This window comes from Aspergillus ambiguus (assembly GCF_047715705.1).
Source record: "Aspergillus ambiguus strain CBS 117.58 unplaced genomic scaffold BDV59scaffold_14, whole genome shotgun sequence".
Lineage (NCBI taxonomy): Eukaryota > Fungi > Ascomycota > Eurotiomycetes > Eurotiales > Aspergillaceae > Aspergillus > Aspergillus ambiguus.
The window spans coordinates 349866-362800 of NW_027395527.1; the positions used below are offsets into that span (position 1 = coordinate 349866).

Below are 12935 nucleotides of genomic sequence, written 5' to 3' on the forward strand. Positions count from 1 at the left end.
ACGCCCGATTGTCTTGATATCATGGAGCATGGGAGGTCGAATGGTTGTGCCTTTCAACATTTCAGCCAAAGAGCTAGGTTTGAAGATTTCCCAGTATATTAGCTTTGCAGCAACACCAGGAATATCAAGCATTCGGCCCCTTCCGACAGGGATAGTTTGCACCAAGGCGGGGTATTTCACTGCTCAAACAAAGTTTGATGCTTTCTATAAACAGGTACAGGATATGGAAAGACTTAATGGAGGCCGGGAGATTGTGCCCCAAGATATTTATTTCCGGGAGTATCTCGGGGGGACCCCAATAAATCTGGTTGGAATGGGGTTGAAGTTTGACGGGGAAAGCACCTTCGTTCGAGACGAAGTGCCGCACGAAGCGGAGACTAAGGTCTTTGATGTTGGAAGCTTCCCTTTTATAACGGCACTATACCCGACTAGTATCCTCGACGCCAGCCACGCGCTTACAGACCAGGCAAGCTGGGGTTTCTTGATGGCCTATAAACTCGAAACAATGATTGAAAAACAAGCGTTGTCTAGGATTCAAGGGACTTCTAAATGGCAAAAACTAATGGACCATGCACACTCAGCACCAAATAGGCTGTGTGTTCCTGCGTCTGGAAATCACTTCTTCTTTGTTGGTGAGAGGTCTGCAAGACAAGTTGCAGAGCAAGTGGAAAGTATCATCCAAGAGGCACGTGTTTTCCAGGAAGAGATGTTTGAGATAATATCTTAAGCTTTGCAGGACCACTACTGTGTATATATTCATTGCCGCTACATTCCCATTGTTGCGATTGATAGATCAGATTTACATAGAATCAACCAGGGAAAACCAGGTCTTGAATATGACGCGTGGTCGTCCGTGATCAAGTATGTATCGTCGACTTAAAAGCAAAGTGTAATTGGAAAGAAACAGGCTTTATGTCATTCCTCCCGATAATATTCTACAAGGTACCCCATTATTACCCACCACCAGAACAATATCAATATCGATATACCAAATGGAGTGGCAAGGACGTGTTAATCTTCAATAGTACATAAAAAGCAAAACAGCCTCCTACTTATACATATGCCTCTACTTAACCATAGTCCTAATGCGTCATATAAACCACCCAGAATAGCAGTGCGAACTTGCAACAACATTAAAGATCCCGCACGAGACGTGCACCAGCCCAAGGATATGGGTAGTTTCGTTGATACCAGTTGACACTTGCCCTAATTAGTACATACTATAAAGGAAAGGAACCAAATCGGAGAACTTACAACGTAGTACGTCCCGCGATTCGGGGATGGGTAGCCCAGGAACCACCGAGAATTATGTTATGCTTTCCATCGAAGAAATCCGCTGAACCAAACTGTGTTAGACAATGAACAATCCCAGAAGCAAGAGTGCAACCTACATGTGTATCCGGGATATATTTCCATGGCGTGGAAGCCATCGTGTGGCGCCAGCGGCGTGCTGGTCCACTCCCAGACACCCCCCAGTTCACCGTGGCCGGCGAGTCGATCACCATTCTGGACGACTGGGGTCGGATGCCAGTGTCTGAACCCGACGTTCGAGCTGTCGAGATCAAGGAACACCGGCAGAGAGTGATGGGAAGGGTGCTGTACAGGTTGATGGTCTGGACTGCGGGGAGGAGCCGGGTTGACTTTAGATTGCCCGTTTCCATTCGTATAGACTTGGTCACTGCAGAGCTGTCAATAGCGTATCCCTTGAGGAAGTCGCTGCTCTAGACATACCCAACGCCTTTTAGTCTGGACTTATCGGCGTCCTTCAGCCGCGCAGAATGAACATAAATGCTCTTTGTCTCCTCCAAAGTGGGAAGGCGGCAATTTAACCAACTTGCGTACCCTGCCAATTCATCATAGGAGGCCATGACCGGCCAATCCTGTGCCAATTCTAGTGGAACTGGGCCGAAAACAGTGCGAACAGCGAAGCGTGCTAAGAAGTCATCTATGGCCTGTTGGCTTGTTCCGTCGACTCCATCGGGAGCTCCGTTAGCCGCTTGCCGGTCTACAGGGATCCAAGAAGCGGGTTGATGGTGAATACTCTTCGCGCGCAAGTACTCAGCGTATTCGGCATTTGTTATAGGTCGTGCGTGGGCTTCGAATGCATGTACTGTGGTAGTACGGCTTGGTTTCTCGTTGTCCCACCCAAACGAGCTCTGCGGGACCGATGTATCATCAGAATCGTCCAATCCGACTGATAAGGTCTGTTCGGGGATGGTGAACCACTCATTCGGTATTGCGTTCTTCCTCGCTTGGTGGAATATGCCCTCAAAGTCCGGTGTCTCGACACCCGGAGGCGGAAGGGTCCTCTCACTCTGGATAAGCATGTACAGAAAAGTTTCTAGGTGCATTGCTTCATGCTCAAAGGCGATCCAAAGTGCCTCACCTAAGATCCTGTTATGCTGAACGTCGTCCTTCCGGAAAATCGATTTCACTCTGTTCCGGACTCTTTCCTGGTAATCAAGGATATCGCTGAGGGAAGGCCATTCATCAGGAATCTCGCTATGAGAATGGCATTGCTCAGGATCATCCACGTCAGGGTCAATTCCGCGCTCGAATATTAGCTGATAGGACTTGGGGTGAGTCGGTTTTCCTCGGAGGGCGCGAGTGAGATGGATATCTGAATCCGTTAGACTGTTTCGTGTTATCGAGTTCGATAAACATACCAGAGAAAGTCGGAATGTGCCCCAGGTAGAAAATGAGCGCGTTGCGCAGCTTAATAGGTTTCGACAGGAGCTCATCACGCGGCACCATCGACTTGGTTGTGACATCCCACGAGGTCCAAAGAGACTGGAAGTCGCGGAGACTGGGAATGGCACTCGCTGCATACTGAGACGGGGCCGTTGGGAATTCAAGACTCGCTGATGCTAACATATGGATATCTGGAGGAGTTAGTATAAGTAGCCATCCACGACAAGCAATCGTGCAGCGCCGCTCTGCGGGCTGCTGGTTTACCCGCAGCGTATGGAAACCTACGATAATCTCCAGAACTGTTGCCAAACTCCGCACAGTGAATTAGACCCGCTTGGCGCCATAGCTGATCCCGTTCCTCCGGTCCGTACTTGTATGCTTCCTCGAAGCCGAGTCTCTCGCCCTTCGGAAGAAGCACGCCGTTTATAGTCACATCGTTTCGGGGCGAGTAAGCCGCCTGATGGCATCCTTTGATATTATCGTACTCAGTGACTATATCCCACTCCTCTAGCTTGAAAGCCTCGTATCCCAATATGGTATTGGCATTGCGTAGCCCGTTTTCGTAGAAGCGCCGAGTGATCCCTCGGGAATCGTTGTAGGCTTTATGCACCCGCTCCGTGTCTTTGCAGCCATCGAGACCAACAACCATCATATCAGACGGACCGAGAAGCTTCGTGTACCTCCCAAGAAACTCGGCTGCAGCCGTACGGTCGAAGTTGCCCATCGACGATCCCATTGTAAGTATTACTGTGGGCCGTTGGCGATTCTGAGGATCTTTCAGCCAAGATAACGCATCTTGGTATGTCCCATGCAGACCATGCAGGCCGACATGCTCAAAATCGTCGACCGAAACCTCGGCAAAGGTGCGTTGCAGTTCAGATAGCGATAGATCCAGAGCGTAGTAATCTATATTCTTGCCCACATGGTCCAGTTCTTCAAGGAGGATTTTAATTTTTCGAAGATTTCTAGATAAACAGTTAATAGTGCACTTTTTGCTTGATTGGTGAGAATATGTACCCGCTTCCTAGCTCAAGTAGCTGGGCATTGTCGGGGACACGTTCCGCAATGCGCTTGGCGTGAGTCTGTAGGACATCTATTTCGGCGTTGGTGAGGTAATACTCATCCACGTAGGTAATTTCTTCGAAAAGTTTGAGACCTTCGGTATCGTAAAGGAGCATTGTAGGCATAGAGCGCTTGGTACCGGGGGGTGGGTCAATGCCAGCGTAGATCTCATTGACCAGGGAAAACTTCACGTCATCCTGACGAATGTCGGCAATATCGACTTTCTTTGTCGGACAGGCGATGGGAGACATTCTGAAATCGGGAAAGAAGATAGTATACAGGTTCAAGGGAGAGTACCAGCAGACGCAAGAGTGACACCCACCAACTGAACAGTGGATAATGAGAAGAAGTATGATTTATAAAGTATACCAGGATTCTATTTGTATAGGGGGAGGACTTCAAGAACCGCAAAAAGCAAATAGAGCTCTCGGAACGAACAAAAGGGGGGATAATGAGGAGGGGGGATAATGAGGAAAAGGGTGAAGAGAGTGGGAGCAGAAGGGAGAAATCTCTGTAGAACATGGCTGACACCGGGAATATTTGAATGATTCACAGACATATACGAAGTAGGAAGGGCCTGGAAGATCTCGGAAATGATTAAAGCAATCCATATCTGCTTACCCATCTCAGTAAGACGGTTCCTGGATCCATAGAACCTGCTCCGTCAACGGGTGGGTATGACATCCTGCTGCAAACACTCCACACTGGTATGAGCCCCAACAAATGTGGCACACGGGGCCTAGGCCCGTTATTTCCAAGCCATCCGCTTGGAGGGATCCGACAGGTCTCCATCCATGTCAGACATGATCACCTGAGGCAGCCCACGGGAAGGACCTACCTAAACGCCAACCAGTGAAGACAACCAGAGGACGCACACCAAGAGCACTATTAGAGATCCGTTCTAGCTAGCATGTGGAGAATCCTCTAATCATTCCGGACAAACGTCGAGACAGACGTCGGTTGCATATCCGATGACGTCTAGTTCGTGCTGTTTGCGTGTTCGCCTGCTGTTTGACGGGTTTGCATGTTTGCATGTTTGCATGTAATGTTTGCACTTTTGATCTGTTTGCTGTGTTTGCATGTTTTCACCTTCAGCTCCCCCACACAAACATCATCGTCATCAACAAAAGACAGCAGCTCGTCCATGATATGCTGCATGTATTAGCCCCGCCAGAATGAAACCGTTCATTGCAGTCCCTGCTGTCCTAGCACTTGTCCACCGTGCTTGGTCTCGCAAGTCGCTCACTCCTCTTGGTATTGTCTGCGCTGCGTTCACCGCCATCGCACATGCCCTCCACCCATGGTCTGCCCCGTTTGCGCTCCTGGTGGTGTTCTATCTCAGCGGCACCAAGGTAACGAAGGTACGGTTGATGCCGCAGTGCTCTTAAAGTACTGAAGATGCTAACTCTCCAGGTCAAACACGACATCAAAGCACGTCTCACCCTCTCCGCAACAGGCTCTGAAGGCGGCGAGGGCCAGCGAACCCACATCCAAGTCCTTGCCAATTCCATAGTCGCAACCGTTCTCATCCTTGTTCACACATATTTCATCGCGAAGGAGCGGAAGTCAGATCTCGAATCGTGTTTCTCGAACGGTCGACATGCGGCGGACCTGTTCGTTGTGGGTATTGTAGCGTAGGCCTATGCCATGATATGATTTCTTGAACGATGTGCTGATCGACGGCTTAGGAACTACGCTGCCGTCGCAGCTGACACCTTTTCTTCCGAGCTGGGTATCCTCTCTAAGTCTAAACCACGTCTGATCACGTCGCCCACTCTGCGAGTTGTTCCACCAGGCACGAACGGTGGCGTTACCGCTACTGGATTGATGGCTGGCATGCTGGGTGCTTTCATTGTTGCAGTTACGTCTGAAATTCTTATCCCATTCTGTGGGTATAGATCATTGGTAGACCGAACGCAGTGGGTGCTCGCGTTCACGCTGTGCGGCACACTGGGAAGCCTTCTGGATAGTGTACTCGGCGGACTTTTACAGGCGAGTGTCGTTGATAAGAGAACGGGGAAAGTGATTGAGGGGAGTGGAGGAGCAAAGGTCCTCATCCATCCTTCTGCCCGGCCGGGCGGTACCACCGGCCTCGGCGCTGCAGGCTTGCATGCGTCGGAAGCGGCACGTCAGCGGAGAGGCGAGAAAGACACCGGTGACTCTGCACCAAAGAAGGACGAATCCCACGAGAGTCGTCGGGTAGAGAGTGGGCAGGACCTGCTAGATAATAATGCCGTGAATATTCTGATGGCGTTGACCATGAGTGTTTTCGCGATGGGAGTCGCGAACTACGTCTGGGGTATTTCTTTCTAGCTGACTACGGACCACTATGGACTTATATCCTGGGCAGCATGGAATAGAGCTGATGTTGAGTTGTTGAACGCTGAATATAGACTAGCATAAAAAGAGACACAACTTCCGCAAACTCCTCCACATGCGCACCCGCTCCCCCTTCAGAAACTCCATCGTGACAACCCGCCCTTCATTCTTCTGGCGGATGACCTCCCATTTCTCTGCTGGGATAAGTCCCTCATATTCTTGCTCCGCGAATATATTGGTTGGACGCGTGCGCGACGCCAGACCGGTAGGATACATACGGAACCTGAACTGTACACGAGGCAAACAGTGTGACTGCTGCTCGCTGTCAACCTTGTGCGGCGGGGTTGATTTCACTTTGGAAGATAGCTTGACCTGAGGCGACCGGCGTGTCAACTCCCATCGCTTCCGTTTCCTAGGGTTCTTGTAGTCCTTGCTGCTCTCCCCTTCTCTCTGACTTGTAGGCAGCGGGTCCTGTTGGCCGCCTCGATGCGCATACCTGACACCTCGCTGAAGGAGAAACAGATATTCGTCAATTTCATGTCCTTCCCGCAAACCTCGGAGGCCATCTTCTGCCCTCGCTGCGCGGAAACAGCCCCGCGCCTGCGTGGGTTTGTCGCGGAACCAGGCAATGCGGCCGAGCCAGTATTGACAACGGGCAGCGTGCTTGGGATCTCTGGGTTCAGGCGCAGAAGATACAATGTGCAAAGCACGACGTACGAGCTGTTCCGCCTTGGTGTCTTGAGCGTGCGAGAGTGCGATGGATGCCTGGAGGAGGAGCAGGGTGATTTCCTGGGCGGCGAGTTGATGGCGAAGATTTTGAAATTGGATGCGGAAATTGATAGCCCGAGAGGCTGGATCCATGCCGACCTTGGGTTTGAGGGAGGTTGAAGATATGGTGGTTTCGTATATATCTGGTGGTTGGAGGCGTGGGATCAAATGGTTGCCAATATCACTTTATGTAGGCTGCAATGTTCTGAACTACAAAGGTTGTGGGCACTACCAGACAATGCCTTGTGCGCTTTGTTGGACAGAGGCATATGCCATGAAGTACCTTTGTAGGGTCTATGGAAGTTGTATAAAGGAAAAGGAGTAAGACAAGCAGTTGATAATTAGGGCTTTAGAGCTGCACTTAAATATTCCATTATCTATCGACTATACTGCTTTAACAATAATTCACAATCCACTCCTTGAGATCCGCAATTGTTGGGCAATCCAGAAACATCGAACTACGCACGTTTATTTTCAACTCCGCCACAAATCGCTCAGCCAGAACGAGCGACAGCAGAGAATCGACGCCAATATTTGCAAACTCAGTCTCATCAGTCAGTTCGGCCTCGTCGATACCTGTTTCTGCCGCGATGAGGCCAATCGCCTGCTGGACGACCGCATTTTCCCTACTAGAGTCAGGCGTCAGGGCAGGCGGACGGGCCCCATATCCACCTGAAGAGTCCGTATCTGGCGCGGAGGGCTGTCCAGACGAGCTTGGGGACACACTGGATAACCCAGGGCTCCTTGTGCCTGGCTTGGGTGAAGCGTCTCGATCAGATGGGTAGTGACTCCTCCGAGGGGCCGGGTCCGGGCCCAGCGCAGGGCCCGACTGTGCATCTGGAGGACTGAAAAACTTGTTCAGAAGCACCCTCCGGAATGTGCGGAATGCCATTCCCTTCGCAAGCCCCACGATGCGGCCCTCTTGAAGGATATACACGTCGCCAGCATAGTAGCCCGGCTCCCCAGGGACGGGGAACATCTTGACATAGGACACGTAGCGACCACCGGGAACCAATGGTTCCGCGAAACGTAAGGACTCAAGACTGGCGGTGACATAGAAGTCCCTCCGAGGGTTGAGTGCGTTCCCCCCATTGAGGATAAAACCGGCCAGATGGATCAAGCTGTCAATGTAATGCGGCGGTACCGTCCACTTGCCTGCCGTGTCGGTAGAGAGACAGATATTGGCCAATGCTTCCATGCCATTTAGGACAACCGTTTTCATGCCGCGGAATCTGTCTGCGTAGTCTACCAAGTTGTTGAACAGTTCGTATGCCATGTCGCAAGACAACCGGCTCGCCTGACCTTCGTCGGCCATTCGGTCCAAAACGTCGATACGGCTGGTTACTAAATGTGCGGACGGAGCCCATTCCTGCAGCCAGAGCGAAGCATCACCATATTCTACTTCGGCATTTACGAAGGGGTCCTCTGTTGGCTTATTATTTTGGTCCAGTTCGTACCATGAAAGCTGAACAGATCTTCGGGTCAAGTCCGCCATCCCTCGTACTTGGATGCACTGCGGTCGAGAGCGATCCTTCCGGGCTATAAGGCCGTGGTCGAAATGCATATGTTTCACATTGATGCCTGGGATAGGCTCGCCTGGCCGTAAGCGTGAAAAGAGGTAAGTCCCAATGGTGAACGCAACGTCGGAATGGATTGTCTAGCGAGGTTAACACCGTAAACACACCAGTGCAGAGGTACAGCTTACCATTGTCGCTACCGGATGCCCATTCATGAGATGTCCGGACATTTCCTCCAAGAACTCCGGCTGCAGGATATCAGATTGGATAACCACTTCACCTTCATTCTCCTTGATCTCCTCCCTCACCAACGAGTGCACCAACGACGTGCGTAACACTGGTGGCGTCGGAGAAGGAGTCTCCGTCGGTGGCACGTCACCTTTATACAACCTCCAATTCCCAGTATAAGGAATCCAGTGATTCTTCGCATTCCATTGGTAAGCAGGAAGATCCAGCATCCGGAGCTGCGGTTCGAAGGGGGCATGCCATTCCTGCCAGATAATCGGCACTCCCAGATCATACATCTGCGCCATACCACGAGACAGAGTCTCCCAGTTATCCTCCCCCTTCTTGAGACTAGGAATAGTAACCGCGCCAGATGGCATTACGCTACGGACAAAGTGGCTGTAGGATGCACGGGGGCCAATTTCCACCCAAATCGTCATCTCGTCCACCAGACCCAGATCCTGCGCAGCTTTCAGCGCGCTGACGAACTGGACCGGCTTCCGCGTCACACCACGAATGTAAGAAGGTCCAAGAGTCTTGCTGTCGAACACGCAATCTGCCTCCACCGGCGAAATCACCGGGACACTCGGTTCGCGGAAGGTGACGCCGCCGGCGATCTCCTCGAGTTTATCAAGGATTGGGTCCATTTGCGCCGAGTGGAAAGCGTACGGGATGTCAAGCTGCGTGCATCGGTGTCTATGGGCTTCAAGAGTGGACTTCAGCTCAGCAATGACTTCTGTCGCTCCGCTGATGGTCACGTCGTCCATGCCATTCACGCAAGCCACTTCGTAGGAATGGCCGTCCAGGGCCTTCGCCACCTGATCGATGCTGGCACGGACAGCGAGCATGGAATGTGTATTGGCTGTGCACAGCTCCTGCAGTAATAGAGCGCGTTGACCGACCAGGTAAATGGCGTCAGAAGCGGATAATACTCCGGCCGCATAGAGAGCAACAAACTCGCCTATACTTGCGCCAACCACTAGGGAAGGACGGACCCCAAGCGTGTCCCACAGCCGACACAGGGCAATACCCACGCATATGATGGTCAGATTAGTGATGATTAGGTGAGATTCGACTTCCCGTGCATCAAGGCTACCGGTGACCGCGCCTAGGAATGATGGGAATCCGTGGGACTGGCACACTTCAACCAGTCGATGAATCTCTGCCCGGAATCCCGGGTGACTCGCGTACAGCTGCGACCCGATCCCCGTGTAGAAGCCGCCCTGTCCTGAGAAAACAAATACCATAGAGGGCTCTGTATTCACTAGCGGGCGACGGGTGTCTACTGTGGGAAGGGCCTGGCGCAGACGCAGCGTTATCTCTTCCTGGGTGCTGCCATGGACTACTACGCGGTGATTGTAGTGTGTGCGGCGGGCCATCGTGGTGTAGGATAAATGGGCCAGATCCACGCTCGACGGGCGAGATTCCAAGTACGCAATTAGCTTCTCCAAATTACCTCGTAGTGACACCTTACTCTTCGCCGTAACGGCGACAACGTGAGATGTCCGGGGGTCCGTGTCGGGCTTGGCACGCAACGGCGGCTCTCTGAGTAGAAGGCTGGTGTTGCCTCCGGATGCGCCGAAATTGTTTACCAGTGCATAGCGTGTTCTGGCTTCATCTCGCGGCCAGGATACCCGCTCCTTGGGGATATGCACGTTTAAGCTGTCGAGCTCGGGGAATTTGGGGTTCAGCATTGTCTTGATTCCCACATGCTTGGGGATAGCCTGCTTTTGGAACGCCAGAAGGGTCTTGATCAAGGCCGTGATGCCTGCGGCGGCCTCTCCATGCCCGACGTTTCCCTTCACCGATCCGATGTGGAGCGGATGTGTCCGTTTGCCTGGGCCAGGACTGAATACGGAAGTCACCGACTCCATTTCCACAGCATCGCCTGCCTGAGTTCCGGTGCCGTGCATTTCCACGTAGTCCACTTCTAAGGGGCTCACCCCGGCCTTCGTCAGGATATGCTGGAACAAGTCTGCTTGGGTTGGGGCGTGCGGGTGGGTAATGGAGATGGCGTTGGCTGAGTGATTAGTAGCAGATGCACAGATGACCGCTAGGATATTATCATTGTCCCTCTGCGCATCATCCAGCCGCTTCATCACCACGGACCCAATTCCATCTCCACGGCAATAACCATCGGCATCGCAGTCAAATGTCTTACATCCTCCTGTCTTCGACAAGAAATGACCCCGACTTAACCCTGTAAAACCGTCGCTGTCGCAGAGGACGTTCAGCCCTCCAGCTACCACCGTATCCGCATCGCCGTGTAGCAGCGAGGTACAGGCCATTTGGACACTGGCTAGACCAGAGGAGCAGGCAGTATCGCAGTTAAAGCTTGGTCCGCTGAATTTGAAAAAATAGTTGATCCGGCCGGTAGCGAATGCACGGCAGCCGCCAGTGATGTAATAGGTGTCCACATTCTGACCGCTACTAGCCTCGCGGTAGTCATCACTGGCTTGGCCGTAGAATGTGCCTACGCGCTTGCAGTGCGTGGCTGGAGTCCGGTTCAGTACGAAGCCAGACTGTTCGAGCGCCTCGTACGCCGTTACCAAGGCGAGCCGATGCATGGGGTCAGTGTTTGCCGCTTCACGGGGCGACATGTCGAAGAAACCAGCATCGAAAAGACCCGGTTGGTCAATGAAACACCCGAAAGGTGTTAGGCTGGTGTTTTTCCTCTTGCCGGTTGGATCGCAATGTAGGTCAACGTCGAAGCGCTCTGCCGGGACCTTCTTGTGCACATCCCTTCCCTCCTCTAGGAGCTGCCAGAACAGCTCCAGGTCATCCGCGCCACCAGGGAATCGACAGGACATGCCGATAATGGCGATGGGAGAATCCTCCCTGCGAACTGTGGAGGGATCAATACTATCGGTGAACACCCAATCACCCATGGTGCACGTTTGAAAGTCATACTTGGGTTGGTATGTAGCTCCCGCATTCACAATCTGAGTGACCACATGGCAAGGGGCGAGTGCGAAGAGCTGCGGGTTAGGGACGGGTACTTTCTCGACGATTTCCAAAGCTTTATCCATTGCGTTATTCCAACAGACAACTCCTGTCAAAATCTCGTTGACGACTGATGTAAACAGCTCCCGTGGCGTGTTGCCTGGAAATGGGGATCCATCGCCGGGGGAGAGGAGAGGGGATGCGTTAATGATTATCCTGTCGGCTACGGAAGACTCCATTGAGCCCGTCACTTCGGAGGAGTGCTTCTCATTATATAGATGCGGGGCATGGGCGAGACCGCCGTAGACAGGTAGCTGCGCATACCGTGCAGAACGCAGAGTCTCAGACTCTTTCAAGAGCCTGCGGAGCTTGGAGGGAGGACCACTGATTGTAATTGTATCCTGGCCTCTGACGCTTATATAGATATGGCTGGGGCGCGGGTTATGCTGCCGACCTGTGAGTTTCATCATGCAGTGAGGCCACGGGACTTACAGTGGAAGTATTGAAGGACTCAAGTTCCTTTTGTACCGTATCCTCGTCGATGTCTATGAGCATCATAGCTATGCTCTCATTTGGTTCCCCAGGCTCACGGGGTTCGATACCCTGCGTCGTGTCGTTTGTCACCGTACCGAAGCGCAGTGCGACTCGGACCATTTCCCGGCCAAGTTTCGGGAGATCGGACAGGCTTGGAGATGCAGCAACAGCGGCTGCTGCCAGTAGACCCGGTCCGATAGCAGTGAAACATGCTGTGGATTTTGTAAACACGAACTTTACGGGGTATTTCTCAAAGTACCTATCGTAGGTTATGTTAGTTTATGCGATATCGGGATAAGGAGGTACTGACCCAATGACAAGTGCTAGTTGCAGGAGACATAAGAACAAGGTTTCGAAAATCGCGAGAAATATGCCCTGCTGCCAATCTAGCAGTTCGGCAAGATCTAGGATGTTCTCGAACGGGGGCAGCTGGCTTCGCAGGCTGTCGGGGGCATGGCGAAGTTCCTCTCTGACAACGTCAGTGGCTTCAGCGATGAAAGCCTGCAGGGTTTGATGATCTTTAGTCTTGCTGTGCAAACGAAGGCGACGACATAATTCTTTTATATTTCCCTGGGGCTTTTCGTTAGTGAAGTAGAAGAGGTTAAATGCTTGTGGGTTTTCCATGTTTGCGTTGGTGGTGTCCGTCCAGATGAGCTGGAGGAGGCAGTATTATATGCTCCTCAATGCATACATGGCCTTAGAATGCCGGCGACTGCTACCTTTTATATATACATACAGGCATGCAAGTTGTATGCGCAATTTCCTGTCTCTGGACAGCCCATCGTGCGCATTTGACGACTCTAGCCGAAGTTATCTGGCGCTATCATGTATGCCAGAGATAGCAACTCAGTCTAACGCTGAAATAACCAATATGTC

General features: G+C 52.0%; 4 protein-coding genes across 4 annotated transcripts; 1 reads left to right on the forward strand and 3 right to left on the reverse strand.

Annotated features, from left to right (window-relative positions):
- Positions 1 to 907: 907 nt before the first annotated feature.
- BDV59DRAFT_177614 (DUF323 domain protein) lies at positions 908 to 4395 on the reverse strand. The gene is made up of 7 exons (XM_073689642.1): positions 3709 to 4395; positions 2977 to 3656; positions 2667 to 2882; positions 1732 to 2620; positions 1392 to 1678; positions 1255 to 1336; positions 908 to 1200 (listed from the first exon to the last, which is right to left on the reverse strand). The coding sequence occupies exons 1-7, from the start codon at positions 4002 to 4004 to the stop codon at positions 1134 to 1136; spliced, it is 2517 nt and encodes an 838-aa protein (XP_073548327.1). The 5' UTR covers positions 4005 to 4395; the 3' UTR covers positions 908 to 1133.
- Positions 4396 to 4886: 491 nt separating this feature from the next.
- BDV59DRAFT_177618 (DUF92 domain-containing protein) lies at positions 4887 to 6185 on the forward strand. The gene is made up of 3 exons (XM_073689643.1): positions 4887 to 5114; positions 5167 to 5387; positions 5442 to 6185. The coding sequence occupies exons 1-3, from the start codon at positions 4929 to 4931 to the stop codon at positions 6064 to 6066; spliced, it is 1032 nt and encodes a 343-aa protein (XP_073548328.1). The 5' UTR covers positions 4887 to 4928; the 3' UTR covers positions 6067 to 6185.
- BDV59DRAFT_201747 (uncharacterized protein) lies at positions 6148 to 6933 on the reverse strand (the record flags this gene model as incomplete). Its single annotated transcript, XM_073693879.1, has 1 exon — positions 6148 to 6933. The coding sequence occupies one exon, from the start codon at positions 6931 to 6933 to the stop codon at positions 6148 to 6150; it is 786 nt and encodes a 261-aa protein (XP_073548329.1).
- A 301-nt stretch (positions 6934 to 7234) lies between these two features.
- encA (non-reducing polyketide synthase encA) lies at positions 7235 to 12683 on the reverse strand (the record flags this gene model as incomplete). The annotated part of the gene is made up of 4 exons (XM_073693880.1): positions 7235 to 8497; positions 8546 to 11971; positions 12018 to 12318; positions 12370 to 12683. The coding sequence occupies 4 exons, from the start codon at positions 12681 to 12683 to the stop codon at positions 7235 to 7237; spliced, it is 5304 nt and encodes a 1767-aa protein (XP_073548330.1).
- Between the last annotated feature and the right edge of the window lie 252 nt (positions 12684 to 12935).